The sequence below is a fragment of the Rattus norvegicus genome, chromosome 8 (genome assembly GCF_021556685.1).
Source record: "Rattus norvegicus strain SHRSP/BbbUtx chromosome 8, alternate assembly SHRSP_T2T, whole genome shotgun sequence".
Taxonomy (NCBI): domain Eukaryota; kingdom Metazoa; phylum Chordata; class Mammalia; order Rodentia; family Muridae; genus Rattus; species Rattus norvegicus.
Window position 1 is genome coordinate 67581592 of NC_141541.1, and position 19828 is coordinate 67601419.

General features: G+C 37.4%; 1 protein-coding gene across 3 annotated transcripts in view; it reads right to left on the reverse strand.

Moving 5' to 3' along the window:
* Window positions 1-19828, reverse strand: part of Arih1 (ariadne RBR E3 ubiquitin protein ligase 1) — a 103594-nt gene that overhangs the window by 81147 nt on the left and 2619 nt on the right. The window contains exon 2 of one of the 3 annotated variants that reach the window (XM_087561021.1): window positions 4345-4412. Coding sequence (XP_087417147.1) covers window positions 4345-4412 — 68 coding nt within the window. 3 annotated transcript variants of the gene reach the window in all.

Sequence of the window (19828 nt, forward strand, 5' to 3'; positions counted from 1 at the left end):
AAATGTAGCACATACATACAAAGTAAGTAGCGATATGAAGCTAGAGATAGCTAAGCAGTTAAAAACCCTGACTACTCTTCTAGAACCCAGGTCCAATTTCCAGCACTCATGGGGCAGCTCACTGTCTTTTAACTCCAGTCTGAGGGGATCCGATGCCTTCTAGCCTCCATGAGTACCAGGAATGCACATGGTACACAGATATGCATGTAAACAAAACACCCATATGCATAACTTTTAAAAAGTAGTAACAGCATAATATACTGCTTGTAATATCATTTTATGTAGTGATATCATTAAATAATATTTTTTAAACCATGATTCCATTCAATGGTAGCACTTAAATTCAAGTTAGGGCTAAGGATAGCGATTGCATTATGTACACACACATCTCTTAGTTGGTATAATACCTGCCTAACACAAAGCCCTGGGTTCAATCCCCAGCACTACATAAAACCAGACCTAGCACTCCAAATCTGTAAGTGCTATACACAATGGAGACAGAAGAAGCAAGGTTACTTTTGGCTACAATTCTGAAGCCAGCTTAGAATACATGAGATGATGTCTCAAAAACAAATTCAGCATAAACAATTTATAAAATGTTATAAGACAAAGACTTAAAAAGTAACATTAAGTAGGATTTTTCAAAGAGGATAGAGAAAAGTGAAAGGCATGATGTGAAAAGGAAAGGCAGAGTGCCAAAGATGCAAAACAGAAACAAAGAGTAGTATATATGCAACTCACTAGAAAATACAACTCCTTTTTGTTCTTACTTGTGGCCAGAAGCCACAAAATTTACCTTATTTGCTGTATTTATATTTGCTCAGAAGTTCCATTCCTAGAGTCCAAATCTCAGCTGGCAACCATTATAACTCCAGTTCCATTATCTGATACCCACTTCTATCCTCTGCTTGGACCAGGGAGACATACAAATAGGCAAACCACCCATACACATTTAAAAGAAAGAAAGGAGAGGGTGGAGGGTGGAGGGGCAGGGGTGGAGGGTGGAGGGGCAGGGGTGGAGGGTGGGGATTCATTAAGACAGGTGTAAAGCCAAGCAAGGTGATAGTAGTGATTTGTGCCTAGGATCCCAGCACTGGGGAAATAGGACTAGGAACTCAAGGTCTTTCTTAGTTACACAGAAAAGTGTGTGTGTGTGTGTGTGTGTGTGTGTGTGTGTGTGTGTGTGTGTGTGTGAAATGAAATAAAATTTTGGATAAATGTAAATTAAAAACAAGAAAAAGTTTACCAGACTAATAAAAATCTGAAAATATCTAAGATCCACATAAAGAAACCAATATATACAACACTGGTGTAAAGGAGACCAATATATACAACACTGGTGTAAAGGAGACCAATATATACAACACTGGTGTAAAGGAGACCAATATATACAACACTGCTGTAAAGGAGACCAATATATACAACACTGGTGTAAAGGAGACCAATATATACAACACTGCTGTAAAGGAGACCAATATATACAACACTGCTGTAAAGGAGACCAATATATACAACACTGCTGTAAAGGAGACCAATATATACAACACTGCTGTAAAGGAGACCAATATATACAACACTGCTGTAAAGGAGACCAAAACTTGAAATCATCTTTACTCATAAAAATTATTACAAGAAAACATTACACACGCACGCACGCACGCACACACACACGCACGCACGCACGCACGCACGTCCCAGAATGACTAACAACTGGGCAAATGAAAAACCAATAGAGTACAGAAAAAAGAAAGTATGGTAAGTGATATAATCCTGTAATCTACAGTATAAATCTACAGTAAATTTAACCTACAATAATCTACAGTATGCTGTTAAATGAGAACTAAGTCTGCAGAAGTAAAATGGTATTTGACAAAAATAAGCACAAATATGACCATTTTCTTCATAGATCATCCAGTTATGAGCTAAAATGCACTGACAGGACTGGAGATAAAGCTCAGTGGGGAGCACCTGCCTAGCATGCATGCGATCAGAGTCAATCACCAGTACTGAAAAAAAAATTCATTAAAACAGAAAGTTCAGTAAAATTAAGGAAATGCTTTTTAAAAAAATCACTGAGTATGATTTAGTTAAAAGATTAAGTTCAAAAGTTTAGAAAATTCACAGCTTCATTCTTATCTTGAATCAGTTTTCATAAGAACATAAATTAATCAAATTGTATCAAATTGTCACAACTTTCTTTTCTTTCTTCTCCTTTTTTTCCCCCCACATTTATTTATGGATAGAGAGCACTCATGCCACAGGACAACTTTTGAGAAACCAGTTTTCTCCTTCCACTGTATCAGTCCTAGGGATCAAATTCTGGTTGTCATCAATCTTGGTACCACCTGTCTTTACCCACAATATTCATTCTTATTAATGTAACTTAGATGTACAAAGTAATGAACTTCATTGCAGTATCATCACACATTCACATGATGTATGTGGACCATATCGATCCACTCCACATTGTCTCTTCCCTATGCCTCTGCCACAGAGTGCCCTTATTCTTCCCTACAGGCCATCCAGCCTTCTCTTGTCATAGTTTCCCCTTTTCTAGGTTTCTTGCATAGTATGCATTTTTGAAGAGAAGAAAGGTAAAAAACAAAAGTTACATTTAATAGTGGCAGAACCAGAATCAGATCCTAGGCTTCTAATATTCACAAGTTATTTGTATTTATTTTACTTTGGGCTCTTAAGTCTAGTGATTTTTAAGAAATCCTTTATTCAGGATGAATGGGTTTTTTTCAATGTCCATATCATAAAGAGGTTAAAAATAAAGGCTTGTGATTTACTTTGAAGTACCTAAAATACAATTGGGAGAGGATGAAGCATAAAAAAGCAAAAAAAATTAACAAAGACGCAAAAGAATACTATCTTTTTTTTTTTCGGAGCTGGGGACCGAACCCAGGACCTTGCGCTTACTAGGCAAGCGCTCTACCACTGAGCCAAATCCCCAACCCAAAGAATACTATCTTAAATCTAAACTTTGTTTTGCAACTTTTAATTCAAAACACTCTTTCTATGGTATGCCATAAAGATTCACTTCCAAACAATCCTACACTACTAGATCTCAACACAGTAGATTAAGTTTATTACATACAATATTAACTACCGCCACCATGAAGCCTCTAGTACTAAACCTCACGTAAGGACTTTTTTTTTTTTTTTTTTTTTTTTTTTGGAGCTGGGGACCGAACCCAGGGCCTTCCAAGCGCTCTACCACTGAGCTAAATCCCCAACCCCACGTAAGGACATTTAACATTTCCAGCTTACAGTCATTCTGAAAACTAAACAGTCTTCACTGAAGACCTAATACTCGTTTTAATCTACCTTTTTATCTGGGAAATCATAAGAAGCAACAGTATTAATTTCTCCAGGAAAAAAAAAGCAAATCCCTTTCCTTTCAGAAACAAAAAAAAAAAAGTATTGCAAATACGGTCACCATTCATTATCTCTGCAGTTCCTTACTTTACAGCCAACCACAACAATATAAGCAACATTTCTGTACTATGTACTTCATGGTTTCTGTTTGGGGAAGTGTTTAGGAGTACTGGGGACCATATCCAACCTGGATTCAAGGCAAGTACCAGAACTTGTGCTGGAACTACATCCTTAGCCATAGGTAAAACTTAAGTTCCTAAAATTCATCGGTAACTTAGGTTACAGAAGACACTACAAAAGGCTAGTATCCTTTCATTCTGATATTTAAAAAGCAGCAGAGAAACAAATAGGAGCTGCTACTGCAATTGTCATATAGCATATCAGTATTGCAAATATTTAAGTAGAATTCACTAGAGTGTCTCAAAGACATTTATGAAAGGACAACCTGCAAGATGCAGACTCCTTTTATCATATACACAAGCAAAAATCAACCCATCCTTCCTCCTTCTCAGTTTCCAAAAATGGGTACCTATTACAATATAATCTCCCAAAAATCAGTCTGGTCTATGAATCAAGCTCATACTAATATAATATCCACTATCAAATCATCTTTAATCACTCAATATTTCTAACAAAGATGGTAGTAAATACCTATTTACTTATTGGTCTAAATGTCAATCAAGTGGTGGCCCTCTGTTTAAATGAAATAAATAAGGGTTTAACTCAGTAGTAGTTTTACAATCATATATACATGCTATGGACTTACCCCCAACACCACAGAATAAAATAAATCAATCCATGCTTTTTACAAATAGTTTAAGTTTGCTTTCCTAGAACAGGCTTTCCCATAAAGATGTACAGAATAAATGTTGGGTCTTTAAATAATGAAGTACTTGCTGCTGGTGTGTGTATATGCACTTAATAATCCTTTAATGGCTTGTCTTTTTAATGATTCTGTCCTACCTTTGCTGCTGCAGCCCGCCTGTCCTTTGCATCACTGAATTCAAACTTCTGGAAGTACCCAATATGCACTGTAACAGACAGATGGACAGATCAATGGGCCACAGCGGCAAAGGCCAGAGACACAGACTTGATAAATTAAAATCAAGGTATACCAAGGGGAGGGCAAAACTAGAAAAGAAAAAGTATCTGCCTCTACCCGTCTATAGCAAAATTCTTGAACTTGATGTCTGCAACCCTCCCATACTTGATAAAGTATTCTTTTTGCTTTTCTTGTTTTTATCTAGTTTATTCTTTTGAAACTGCACCTCATATAGCCCAAGCTAGCCTGACCCCCCAACCCTGAGCCTCCTCTCCCCACCTCCCCAATACTGGGATTATAGGTGTGTGCCATCGTTCTCAGTTTTATGCAGTACTGGGAACTAGACCCAGCGCTGTGTGCATGCACTCTGTGACCTCAGCTACACCCCAACCTCAAACAAAGTATTCTTAATTACAAGTTCTTTTTCACAAGTACAGTAAAATACCAACATAACATGCAACAAAAACGCATCAGTTACAGCAGTTAACAGATACAGCAGGTATTTTTGTAACCCTGCCCATTTCTTTAAATAGAGGTGACTCTTCATAAACAACCAATTACCGCATCTAAACTTTCTATACCAAAGCTAACCTACCAATTACCACATGCAGAAAATAACTAATGTCTTCATAATTACAGAAAGAAACGTAAAAATGACAGAATAAAACTCCTAATTCAGCATTTACCATTCTACATTGTTTTACTATATAAAGTAGGATTGCTAGCACACCTACATAAGACTGCTTTGAAGGCTCACTAACAGTACCAAGAGGTACCAAGGCCCATTACATTACCATAGTGAAGCATGGGGAGGGAGGGAGGGAGGGAGGGAGGGAGGGAGGGAGGGATAGATAGTTATAACTCTAAACTAGAATTTTTAAAAGTTTAGAAGTTTTAAAAGTCTATAACTAGGCTGGAGAGATGGCTCAGTGGTTTAAGAGCACTGACTGCTCTTCCAGAGGTCCTGAGATCAAATCCCAGCAACCACATGGTGGCTCACAACCATCTGTAATGATATCTGATGCCCTCTTCTGGTGTGTCTGAAGGCAGCTGCAGTGTACTCATATATAATAAATAAATAAAATAAATCTTTTTTTTAAAGCCTATAACTTCAAATTCATAGTCCCATTTCAAGAGGCTTCTACTTAATATTTCTAAATGCTGACAAGTCAGTCAAACTATTACACTTGTGTACAGCCAAAAGCAGTAATTTAATCAATTGTTTACATGAGTCTAAAATAAAACAATCATGCTACATGTTTAAGAAAGGAAAGGTTCGGGCTGGAGAGATGGCTCAGCGGTTAAGAGCACCCGACTGCTCTTCCAGAGGTCATGAGTTCAATTCCCAGCAACCACATGGTGGTTCACAACCATCTGTAAAGAGATCTGATGCCCTCTTCTGGTGTATCTGAAGACAGCTACAGTGTACTTATATATAATAAATGAATTAAATCTTAAAAAAAAAAAAAAAGAAAGAAAAGAAAAGAAAGGTTCTGTTCATCCTTCTATTTCCAGGGATTTTTCCTTGTAATCCATTAAAACCTGGAACAGGGAAAGGGATGACGTTAAGTCATGAAAAAAGTTTCACCAATGTTCATTCTACAGACTGACTAGTCACTTCCCTGTCGGCATTACAGACAAAAAAGTCAATTATCTTAATACCCACTTACTACCCATCTCTGTACTGACCTACTATCCTTTTGACTCTCAGGTAAACTCTTCAGACTACATTAGAAATGTGTAATTAGCAGACTACTAGCTTCCATCAATCCAAAAGCTAATACAGACTGCATAGTCTCTGTCTATGGCAGAGACTCCCAGATTTGATTTAATTTGTCTACCCGAATTCCCCATTAAATACGGCAAACACAATGGCTTGGAACATTCTTTTATTCTGACAATAAAAAGTTCACATAACCACTTCCAGTGGAACCTGTCATTCACAGTCACCTGAATCTGTAGTCCTTCATACTCAACTTAGACTATCTCCCACTCCAGAGCAAGACAATAACCAAATACAGTGCCTGATCTTTGCCTTAAAGATATGAGGGGACTAAGAACATAACGGTGGCTAGGGAAGGCTTGTCTACTCTAAGCTCAATTCCCAAGCAAAATTATTATTAGATAGCTGAAGAAATTTCTGGTAATTTTCATGGCTCATATCACAAAAAAATTAACTCTAAAATGGTTAGGTGGTTTTTATTATAGTCACAATGATGTCAAACATTCATTTCATAACATTTTAATCACTATAAAAGTTAGCTATTTTTTCGCCATTCTTCCCATCTAGCCTCTGATAATTACTGACCTCTCTCTATTGATTTGCCTACTCTGGACATTCACAAATTATTATAAGGCACAGTATGTGGTCTATTGTGCCAAGCTAATGCTACCATTTAATTTTAACTATCTAGGAAAACCAGCAAAGCAAGGAGTTTGCAATGGATACCAAACAGGTATATTTCAGTGTGTGAACACAATAGCAATTCAGTCAAGACTATTAAAATGCTATTTAAATCTAGAGTTACACTATTTTATAGGTAAGAAAACAGAATTCATCAAAATGAATTGACACAAAACCACACAGATGAGCAAAGACAAAGTTGAAACTGAATTTAGGACTCCAAGATGTTTAAATGCTTAACAAAATTATGTTTTCTTGTAAATTATTTCACCATTTCTCACTAATGACCAGTAGCCAACAGGTGCTTCTGCACTAATTCCACCAGAGCTGAAATGTTTCATACAGCCCCAGCAAATAAGTCTATCTCAACAGCATTACACTAAATCCTTCAAAATCATGCACTGCCTTCTTACTGACTGTCCATCTCCTATCACTGTACTTCCCAATAATCAGGAGTGACAGCGTCTCACCATTCACTCAACACCCTGACCACTAACCAGTCCTTTGTCTGCTGCCTTAGTAAGTTATTAACTATTTCTATTTTCTGTCCCCTCCCCCCACTCCCTGGCCAGTTTCTGGAGAAAAGTTCTCTCTACAAAACCCTAGCTGTCCCAGAACTCACTATGTAGACCATAGACCAGACTGGCTTCAAATTCAAGAGGTCTGCCTGTCCCTGCCTCTGCCTCTAGAGAGCTAGAATTTAAGGTGTGCCCCACCATGTTCAGATTATGATCATTTTTTTTAAATCAGCCTCTATCTTTTTCTTTGTTTTGCTAGATAATTCCATTTTTTTTTCAAACAATCTCACATATTCTGTATTGGGGCTTATCACTAATTCAATATATAGCCCAGGTTGACCTCAAACTAAGAGTAATGCTCCTATTAGAATTATAAGCATTAGCCACTGTGCCCAGTTTATTTTTAAATCAGAAGTTATGAAGGAGAACTGAGTCATACGATCTTCAACATTAAAGTTCTTGAGTGTTTTGGTTACACAGAAAAAGAAAAATTAACCTGATTCACAAAGTTTGCATGGCAATTTTAATGTTCTTCACTTAATCTAGCTTGAATCCAAGATTAACATACAAGAACTTTTTTTAAACTCACAATTCCCTAGTTAATACTATCTAGCAACTGCTTTTATATTTATAAATGCAGAGTCAGAAGTACGCAGAACTCAAAACTATTAATAAAGCAGTTACACAAGAGGAATGACTTTTTATTCACTGGTTACTGCAAAACCCACAAGAATATCAACAAGATATAAACAAACAAATTTGCACTAACTGAGTCTGGTGTCCATGTGCCACTGTAGCGTACTTTCTACCTTATTTAACTAATGCAGACATACACAGGCATGAATCCAAACTACCAATGCACAACAATCTTTCTAATCAACAATTTATAAGAAGGGAAGTTTTATTCCACCACTCCCCTCAAAAACTGTTACTTGGATATAGGCTAAATAAAGCATTGCATTCTCCAAATGTGTTTAGTTTTTTAAAATTACAGACAAGCTTATTTATTACAAGGAAGAGTTATACATTTAGACTTTAACACTACAGAAAGACATATTAAGAGTGTGTTAGAACTTAAGTGAAAGGTCTTCAAACATGAAAGTATGCTCACTTCTGAAAGCGATGGAAGTTTAGTCACAAAGGTGGTTTAGGAATAAGCTCAGGGATCACATAACAGGGAGGTAGTACTCAGTAAATGATCAATCATAACCATGAAGATCTCTTCCAATTTTGTTCACCTGACTACATGGTAATCAAAACTTACATGGACTTCAATATGAATCTAACATTAGATAAGCTTTGTGTCACCTTAACTTTTCAACACACTTAAATACTACATATTGATGTTTTTGTTTTGTTTTTTAAGATTCTTATGTTATGTGCCTTGGTGTTTTACCTGCATGTATGTCTGTGTGAGCGTGCCAGATCCTCTAGAACTTGAATTACAAACAGTGGCTGCTATGTAGGTGCTAGAAACTGAACCTAGGTCCTCTGAAAGAACACTCAATGATCTTAACCACTGAGCCACCTCTCCAGCCCCTCTGTTTTGTTTTTTGGAGACAGTGTTTCTCTGTGTGGCCCTGGCTGGCCCCAAACGTAAGTGGTGGGATTAAAGGAACCACCAGTACACCCAGCTTTACACTTTCATAAGTATTGGTGAATTGTGAGCACTTTGGCCTTATCTGGATGAAATGCAACACTAATCAAGCTTCAGACAGTCACATAATCTAAGAGTCCAGCAATAACTATACCAAGGCAGTCACATAATCTAAGAGTCCAGCAATAACTATACCAAGGCAGTCACATAATCTAAGAGTCCAGCAATAACTATACCAAGGCAGTCACATAATCTAAGAGTCCAGCAATAACTATACCAAGGCAGTAGGAGCTAAGATGATGAAGATGAAGGAAGAGGACAATGACCACCACCACACAGATTTCAGAGCCAGTAAAATGGAATCAGTAACAGCTGGAGATTTGACTAAGTGGTAAGAATGCCAGGTTCTTTCCCAGAGGATCCAGCTTCCTGCCCCGGCACCCAGCTGAAACTTCAGTTCCAGGAAATCTGGTACACCTCTTCTGGTCTCCCCAGGCACCAAGCACACATGTGGTACCACAGACAAACATGCAGGCAAAACACTTGAACACATAAAATAATAAATAAAAGGGGGGGGGGGAGCACTGAAACAATGAGTGGAAGAATAAAGATAAATGCATTTTCTTACATTTAGAGTTAAAGAGTATCAGTAATAAATTTCTAAAAACATCTCTAAAGGTTTGTTCTTGGACCTGGGCAGACAGCTTAGCTGGTAAAGTATTTGCAATGTAAATATGAGAACTTGAGTGTGGATCCAAAGCACACTTTTATAGTAGCCTGTTTTTAAACTCCAGCACCGAATGACAGAAACAAGAGGATTGGAGGGAGCAGAAAGAAGGTCTGGCAGCCAATTACTGAGCTTCAGGTTCAATGAGAGACCCTGCCTCATAAAAACAAGGCAAAGATGGCCAAAGAGTTGACTTAGTGGTTAAGGGCATTTGCTCCTATTGTGGAGAACCACGGTTAGATTTTCAGCACTGGAACAGTAGTTTACAACCATTCCTAACTCCAGTTCTGATAACTAATGTCTTCTGATCTCTGTGGAAACCAGGCATGCATGTGCTACACATACCATGCAGGCAAGACACTCATACACATAAAATAAAATCTTAAAAACACAAAAACGGGTCAAGTCACAAAGGAAGACACTTCACATCTACACAGGCACCACTGCATAAATAAAGTAGTATTCTCCCGGGGTTGGGGATTTAGCTCAGTGGTAGAGCACTTGCCTAGCAAGTGCAAGGCCCTGGGTTCAGTCCCCAGCTCCGAAAGAAAAAAAAAAAAAAAAGTAGTATTCTCCCTTTAGAAATAGTGTTTCTCTGACTGTGCAGTACCAAGAGTGTCTGGCTAATGTGCACAAGGCTCTGGATCAGGTCCTCAGTAACGGTTGCCAAACTCACACAAGGGGCGTTAGGTAAAGAAAGAGAAAGCAAGCATATGTTGTCTAGTATATTGATACCAATAACAATTAATTTCAAGATGCTACTCTTCCATTACCTTTTGTTATTTCTGTTGTAAAGAAAATGCTGGGCTTTGTGGACCATGATCTACATACGACACTCCAGACATTATATTATACTTTATTCTTTTTAAATACTTACAATGGAATGAAAAGCAAACCAAAATGTTATAATGGCAATTTTGTTTTAAAAGTTTATTTATTTTCAAGACACGGTCTTGCCATGTAGGCAGACCTGGAGTTCGGTATGTAGACTAGGCTGGCTAAGAGATCCTTCAACATCTGATCCCTGAGTGCTGAGACAAAAGAGTATACCCCTATACACAGCTGGTCTGAATTTCTCTTGAGGATGTCTGCATGCAAGTTGGGTCTTTGTGGTGCTGGAGACCAAACCCAAGATATTTAACATACGGCGCAAATAGTAAGCCCCTAATCTACAATATTATTAACCTTCAACAACTGTTTTTTTTGAGCCAGAGTTCCACTGTGTAGTTCAGGTTGACTCACTGTACAACCCAGATTATCTTTGAACTGTCAATCCTCCTGCCTCCAAATCCTTGTGTATGCCATTATATCTAGTTATAAAATATAAAATGGATAGACTTCTTACTGTATTGTATTTTATTTATAGGTTATAGCAATGGTTACAAGTCAGAATCCATTGACTAATTCTGTTCAAGTCAGTCTCATGGGAACAAGAAAGTAATTCTAGTAAAGCAAAAAAATTCAATACGAGACAAAAGATTCACACCTGTTTTAATTTATTGTTTAAAACATTTTGTTTTGTTCAAAATGGGTTTCCCTATGTGGGTATCCTAGAACTTGCTCTGTAAACCAGGATGGCACCGAACTCAGAGATCCACCTGCCTCTCTGCCTCTGCCTCTCTGCCTCTGACTCTGCCTCCTAAGTACTGGAATTACAGAAATGCATCACAATCACCTGGTCGTAAGATATTTTATGACAACTTTGGCAAGTAATTTAATTATTCTTATGTTCAACTTCCTTATTCATAAAATATCAAAATAGCATCTATTCTTTTTTGGTTTTTGAGTCAGAGTCTTATATCTAGAAGTCACAGAGTACTGGAAGTAAACACCATCATGCCTGGGCTCATTTTCTTCTTGCTTTTTTCTTAACTATTTATTATTTGAGAATTTAGAGAGTCTCATACAATACATTTTGATCATAATCCTTCTCCTCCCAACTCCTTCCAGATCTTTCTCTACCTCCTTTTGCACCCAACTTCATGTATTATAAGTATGCATCACCATGCCCTGCTTTTCTGAGTTCTAATGATTAAGCGTGGGTTCTCGTGTTCAAAAGGTGACCACTCTAATTAATGACCAGCTCTCATAAAAATAGCATTTAAGGGACTGGGAGTGTAATTCAGAGGCAGAGCAATGTATGAATGAGGACCCTGCGACTAACTAACCAAATAAATAAATACAAACTAGAAGGATAGGTCCTAGACATAGGGTGGCATACTAAGATTCTTAACTTTGGAAACCAAGCAAGACCAAGTCCAGAAACAGAGAACCATAGAAACTAGGTCAAAGCAACTAGGAAAAAGATGGGCAAAGCAAGTGGCATCTTTAGTACCCTTTACCTACCCACCACCCACCTTTTTCAGTACTTCTACCAAGCAACTTGACCATCTATCCCAAGACACTGCTGACAGACAGCATGGTAGATCTGACCTTACAACCCCAATGTGTTCACATTCTAACACCTAGCATCTGAGACTATATAACAATGCAAGGGGAAATTAGTCTTGTAACTAGAACTAAGGTTGATACGCAACTGACCTTGAGGTAAGATCACCCTGTATCATGCATGTTAGTCCTTCAGAAAAAGGCAGAATGAGAAATGTGAAGGTGCTCTGATACTGGAGGATGGAGCAAAGTTTCAAGCCAAAGAATACAGTAGTATTTATTAGTGGAAAAGGACCCCAAAAAAAGTATTCTCCCCTCAATCTTCCAGAAAAATACACTACTGACACCCTGAGCTTTTGCCTACTACTGATAGCTAATTCAGACTTCTAACTTTAAACCACACACACACACACACACACACACACACACACACACTTTTAATGTGACTAAATGACTGGCATCCTAGAGAAAATGGAACAAAGCACAAAAATTCCTGAGAAGGAATCGGGAGAGCTGTAGTTTATGCCAATGAATCAAATAGTAAGACAGACATGAGACACAGCTGTATTCTAGCCTTTGGGAGGCAGATGCAGGAAAAACACTAACAATCAGAGCAATACATGATGAGCCTGTCTCAACATACAAAACAAATAGAAATTTTAGAATTGGAGGCTATAATTATTTTCCTCTGGAAGAGAAGCCAGTGATCTTTTTTTTTTTTTTTTCCGGAGCTGGGGACCGAACCCAGGGCCTTGCGCTTCCTAGGCAAGCGCTCTACCACTGAGCTAAATAAATCCCCAACCCCGAAGCCAGTGATCTTAACCACTGAACCTTTTCTCCAGTTCCCCAAAATGCAGTTTTGTTTTTTTAAGTTCTTTGCATTTTAAAGTTATTGTTATTCAAGTATGACTACAGGCCTATACAATGTTGGGATACTGAGGCATAAAAATCATAAATTCAAGGCAAGCTTGGGTTAAATAGCAAGTTAAGGCTTGTCTGAGCTATATATAGAGCAAAACCACTTTCTCAAACAAGCAAGCATGTCTGGGGGATGTCTCTCAGGGCAAAGTATCAGCCGATCAAGTACAGGCCCTGGCACCACATGCACACACACACACAAAATTAAAAAAAAAATGACTGTGTTGTTTTCTGGGTTCCATTGTAAGAATGGTATGGAGGTTTTTTGTTTTGTTTTGTTTTCTTTTCTTTTGTTTTTTCCCTTAGTGAGCACTGTGGAACACATCTCTAATTCCAGCAGTCACAAGGCAGAGGTGGGCAGATCATTCTGAGTTTGCGGTCAGTCTGGTCTACATAGTTTTTCAGGACAGCCAACACTTCATAAAGAGACCCTATCTCAAAACAATTTTTTTCCTTGTCCTCGAAAGTCCAAAAAACTCCATTAATAAGCCTAGTCAGTATTTCCTTTGTGTTTAGTCATGAGATAAAATCAGATTTTTTGCTGTGGGCATGTTTCTTTATTGCTTTTGGAAACTCTACCATCCTCCTTTACTTATGTTCTTCTGCGGCTTTAGCCACACATATATTTGCACCTTTATTAGTTCTCCTGTGTTTACTGGCCTGCTTGTTAGAGTACTTCTTTTCTCCATGCTTCAGTTCCAATAATTCCTATTGACCTCTTTTGTCTAATATGCTATTAAATGCACCTTAATTAGTGCTTAATTTTAGATACTGTATCTTCCAATTTAAGTTCCAGGGGATACAAAGTCCTCTTCTGGAATCCCTGGACATGCATTACACAAACATACAAAGGCAAAACACACATAGTATTTTTAAAATATCAGGATTTAAAATTATTTTTTAAAAGTTTGAGATATAGTTTAATGACAGGATTTGTCTTGCATGCTCCCACATCCTGCGCCCAAAGAAAATGAGATAAAACTAGTTACAAAAAAGTCATGGATTCCTATATTGAACCTAGAATTCTCCTGAGTACCACTACTGCAGTAAGTAAAATGAGTGAGAGCAGCGATCTCCTAGTCTTGTCATTTCACTATAAAGTCAGAACACCAAAAACTTAAGTCAGTACATTAGGTTATTGAAATTTCTAAGAATTCTCATTCCTAAAAATCTCTGGAAATACTAGTTCATAACATTATGTGAATCTTCCAAATAGTAATCTATTTTTATTATATAATTCTTCGATATTAGGAAGCTATTTCACAAAGGCAGATAAAGCTTCTCAAAATTCTAAATCACATAAACCTCAAATTCAGCAACATTTTAGCTGTTTTCCTTGAATAAAAACCTAAATGACCATAATTTAATATATGTTTCAAGTAAAAATGCGGTCTTTTCAACATTTGGCTTATAAGTCAAAAGTTGAGTACAATTTTTTTTAAAGATTTATTTATTCATTTATTATATATAAGTACACTGTAGCTGTCTTCAGATACACCAGAAGAGGGCATCGGATCTCTTTACAGATGGTTGTGAGCCATCAGGTGGTTGCTGGGAATTGAACTCAGGACCTCTGGAAGAGCAGTCGGGTGCTCTTAACCGCTGAGCCATCTCTCCAGCCCCGAGTACAATTTTTTTACGTCAAACAATCATACTTTAGTTTGCAGAAGTATTTTAATGCATACACCCCACTTTAACCCACAAGCTGAGAAGATGTACATTTACAGCATAATAAAACTAGCAAGCCAGGTATGGTAGCACACACATTTGTGACCCTAGCAGTTGAGAAGCTGCAGGGGAGGAAATCTACATAGTTAGTTCTGGACCAACTTGGACTATGCAATTTTAGACCCTGTACAAAAAAAAAAAAAAAGAACTGGTGTGGTGAGGAAGAACATGATGACTTATCAATATATTAAAGTAACTCTTGCTATGTATCTTAAGTTTTATCTACTCACTGCTTCTACACCATGAATAAATGCTAAAACATTTATAAAGAGAAATAACACCTTGTCAAACAGCTCCTTTGTGGACAATCCTTTGAAAATCAACTGGTAATACCATTATGTCAGTTCATATAAAGAGCCAAGGAATGACACAAATTTAAATGTTAGATCTAAACAGTCTTTAGGCTAGACATGGTGGTACATGCCTTTTTTTTTTTTTTTTTTAAGATTTATTTATTTCTTATACGTGAGTACACTGTAGCTATCTTCAGACACACCCGAAGAGGGTATCGGATCCCATGACAGATGGTTGTGAGCCACCATGTGGTTGCTGGGATTTGAACTCAGGACCTTTGGAATAGCAGTCAGTGTTCTTAACCACTGAGCCATCTCTCCAGCCCGGTACATGCCTTTAAATCAGCTCTCAGTGGGCAGAGCCAGGCAGATCTCTTAGTTCAAGGCCAGCTTAGTCTGCATAGCAAGTTTCAGGCCAGCCAGGGTAATATAGTGAGACCTAGTAACAAAAAACAAAGATTAAGTAAAGGGGCTTTTAAAAGTTTGTGCTCTTAACAAGTAGTGAGTGTTAACACATCCCTTTAATCCCAGCAGAGGGAGGTAGCTGGATCTCTGAGTTTGAGGCCAGCCTGGTCTACAGAGCAAGTTTCAGGCCAACCAGGCTACACAGTTGAGACCTAGTCTCAAAAACAAAACAAAACAAAACAAAAAAAAACCAAAAACAAAAACAAAACAAAGATTAAATAAGGGGACTTTTGAAAGCTTGCCCTCCTAGTCGGGTGTGGTAACATACCCTTTTAATTCCAGAACAAACAATCAGGTGGATCTGAATTTGAGGTCAGCCTGGTCTGCAAAGCTTCCAGAACAGCCAGAGAGCTACACAGAGAAAAACCTGTCTCCAAACCTATCCAAAAAAAAAATAAAAGCTTGTCCTCTTAGAATTTAAACACTGTAGTCTCACATTATTCACATTTGCAGCATCCAGAAGCCATAAAATAATTTACTAGTACTTAAAAAATAATCTTATTTGGCTTCCTTTAGTTTACAGACTATCTGATAAATAAGGATTAATTTCAAAATGTTTACCTAGTATTTTTCTTTCAGACTACGTAAGTATGCTGTACGTTGTGCACACAAAGACCAGGGAGTTTCAGCTTTTATTAAAGCCCTCCTATTTAGTCAAGTAGAAAGACTTAGATATAAAGAGCACTATATTACAAGCTCTTGTGGGCTACACAAAATATCCATATAAAGTGCTAAGCAAACAAGAAAGCATTGGAAAGGTAGATGAAGAGACTCCAGCAAAAGATGAAGAAATCCTGAAGTAGTTCAAGAGAAAAGCTATTACAAGAGGTAGCAGCACAGATAGAGACAGGGAGCTCTCTAAGTGTATGTTATAAACACTACAGTCAGGGCTGTGGGAGACTAGGCACAACAACAGTTGAGATGGAAAAACTAGATGACGCTGAAGTGGAAACTGACTGCCACTGGAGCATGAGCTGTACTTTCAACAACAACAAAATCTCTTTTTGGCAAAAGAATAACCTCTACAGGTGTTTGACAGCACTATGGCAGGTGAAAACCAAAATAAAACTAAAGACCCACAATTAGGATCAGTTATTAAGAGAAACAGGAAAAAAGGTAATCAGTCTGACCTCCATTGACTGGTAGAAAATTTAGAAAGAGAACGAAGGATGGCTCTCAACAGTTAAGATTAGGTAAGTTAATCAAAGAGCTGCTCCCACAGAAAGAGAAAGAAGGGTCTAACCAAAATGTCCCAGTGCTAGGAGAAACCCCACAGTAGTGACTCTGAGTTGTAAACTCTTGCTAAGAACCAGGAGATACCTGCCTCTACAGTTAGCTGTTTTTAAAACTTAGAAAATGGTCAGATATACTGTCAAACTAATTGGAATCAGTACACTAAGTATTTCTTAAAATTGAAAAATTATATCTAAAAGATACACTGTCAAGTAACTAGAATTGGTATTTTAAAAAAAATTATAGCTATTTCTAGTATATCTAAATAAATGTCTCAATATTAAGGAAATGTTACTGATATTTCAGTATTTTGTGTATTTTTGCCAAAGCGTATGTATAAAGTCACTTCTGACAATCCCATTAAAAGGGGCTAACGAGAGGAAAGAAAAACAGCTATTGAGCAATGTGTACACTTTAAAACATTACATGGTAAACTCCTATAATATATGCCACTCCTGATTTCAACTCTAAATTTTAGCTTAAAAACCAGAACTAATTTTTTTTAAGTAAAGCTTTGAAAATTTGACTTGCCAGAACTGCTCAGTAACAACTTTCAAGCTTTGTTCTAAAATTCCATACTATACAACAATTTACCCAGCCATCTACTGCTATACACCCTAAGACATGAAATGACATTATCCCACCGTAAGACATGAGATGACATTATTCCACCATAAGACATGAAATGACATTATCCCACCATAAGACATGAGATGACATTATTCCACCATAAGACATGAGATGACATTATTCCAAACAAAGCTGCACGGGCACTTAGCCCTGAATTAAAGCTGAAAAAAACCAAAATTTTTGGAAAAGAAATTAAATCGGGGTTGGGGATTTAGCTCAGTGGTAGAGCGCTTGCCTAGCAAGCACAAGGCCCTGGGTTCGGTCCCCAGCTCCGAAAAAAAAAAAAAAGAAAAGAAAAAAAGAAATTAAATCATATGATTGCAAAAGTCTATTATAGCTCAAAAGGACAGGCTTTTAACTGAGCATCATAGGCAAAGCTGATCTCCTGAGTTCAAGGCTAGCCTGGTCTACACAGACTTCCAGAATAGCCAGGAATAAAGAAAGAGCCTGTCTTAAAAGAAAAAAAGGAAAAGGAAAAGGAAAAAGAAAAAAAAAACTTTTAGGTTTTGAACTAAAAATAATAAAGACTGACACTATTGTCACCATGGTTCCAAAGGATCCAGTCAACCTAAATTAGAATCATGATCATTTTCTCATCCAAAAGGTAGTAATCATCAAATACAGTCTAAACATATTCTTCTACTTATATTACCTTATGTGGTAATTAAGCTATTTATAGTTATTAATGTAGTTAACATTAGAAGAAAAATAACAAAAAAAGTTGCTGGAGAGATAGTTTAGCAGGTAACACCAGATGCTCTTGCAGTACAAGAGTTCAGTTCCCACCATCTACTAAGGGCAGCTCACAACCATGGGTCACTACAGCTCCAGGGATGCTGTGCCCTCTTCTGGCCTTTGCAGGCATCCATATACCCACACATATACACAATTTTAATAAAGTCTCTTTTTTTCCAATTTAAAAAAAAAATACAAATAAAAAAATAGTGGCTAGCCAAAACAGAGGGCACCCTGTTGTGGTTAGCACTTGGTGTGTATGACACATTTGTAGTCCTGGCACCCCAGAAGCTGAGGCAAGACCATCATCGAGCTCAGGAGTAGACCAGCCTGGTCAACGTAGGGAAATTCCATCTTAAAATAACACAAAATAAAATAAGTTGAAAAGCAGGAAGAGGGGAAAAAATGAATATATGCTATGTCATAAATAGAATGATACAGCCTGAGTTCCAGGACGCCCTGAGCTGTGCAATCAGACTCCTGTCTCAAAAATACATACACAAATATATTAGGTCCTGGGTATAGCTCAGGGATAGAATACTTGCCTAGCATATGCCAGGCCCTGAGTCAAACTACAGGAGAATTCAAAGTTTAAGGAAAACAAGAACTATATATAAAACCCTGCTTGGTTTGTTTTGTTTTGTTCTGTTTTTTGAGACAGAATCTCACTATGTAGCTTTGGCTGTCCTCGAATGCACTATGTGGATCAGGCTGCCCTCAAACAGAGATTAACCTGACTCTGCCTCCATAATGTTGGGATTAAAGGCATGCACCAATATGCCTCACTCCTCAAAGCAAATTTTTTTTTTTTTTGGTTCTTTTTTTTGGAGCTGGGGACCGAACCCAGGGCCTTGCGCTTCCAAGGCAAGCGCTCTACCACTGAGCTAAATCCAACCTCCAAAGCAAAATTTTTAATTGACCATTTGATACCAATTAGGCAACTAGTTTAACTTGAAAACACTTAACATCTCAAAGCATTGAAAATTAGCCTTTCTCTTTAATTCTACAAGTGGACTTATACCAAGAAATAAGAAAACATTCTACGTATGACCTCTGAGGATATGTGTACTTCTAAATTAAAAACTGTAAAAAGCCAGCAATAGGTTAAACAAATTAATGTGTAATCACTATGTTCTTTAACAGAGTAGTTACTTATTAGAGAAAGTTCTTCAGAAATTCTTTCTGGTTTTGAAACCTGCTTTTTCTCCCCACTGAAATCAAATTACACACAATCTTTTTTTTTTAAAATATGTATGGCTATCTATGCAGGTCCCAGAAAACTAGCTACAGCTCACATTTTGAAGTTTCTTGGTAGCTTATTTTGCCTCTAAGTTTCTCTTTACTGATGAGATTTCTTTTCTTACACTGTACACATATTACCCGTGCAATGCTTTGAATTTAAATACCTAAAACAGAATCAAGCCTAGTTTAGATGTATAAGAATATTAATTAGTTCAAGAAAAGGTGGTATGGAATATATCCTACCTTTGACTTGACTGGTATTTCTAAATATGAACTTTCAACAAGAAATACATGTTCAGGTGTTCATAAATCCAGCCTCGGACTGGAGAGGTGGCTCAGCGGTTAAGAGCACTGACTGCTCTTCCAGAGGTCCTGAGTTCAATTCCCAGCAACCACATGGTGGCTCACAACCATCTGTAATGGGATCCGATGCACTCTTCTAGTGTGTGTACCTACAGTGTACTCATAAAAATAAAAATATATCTTAAAAAAAAAATCAGTCTTACTTATAAAGACTAGAATAATGA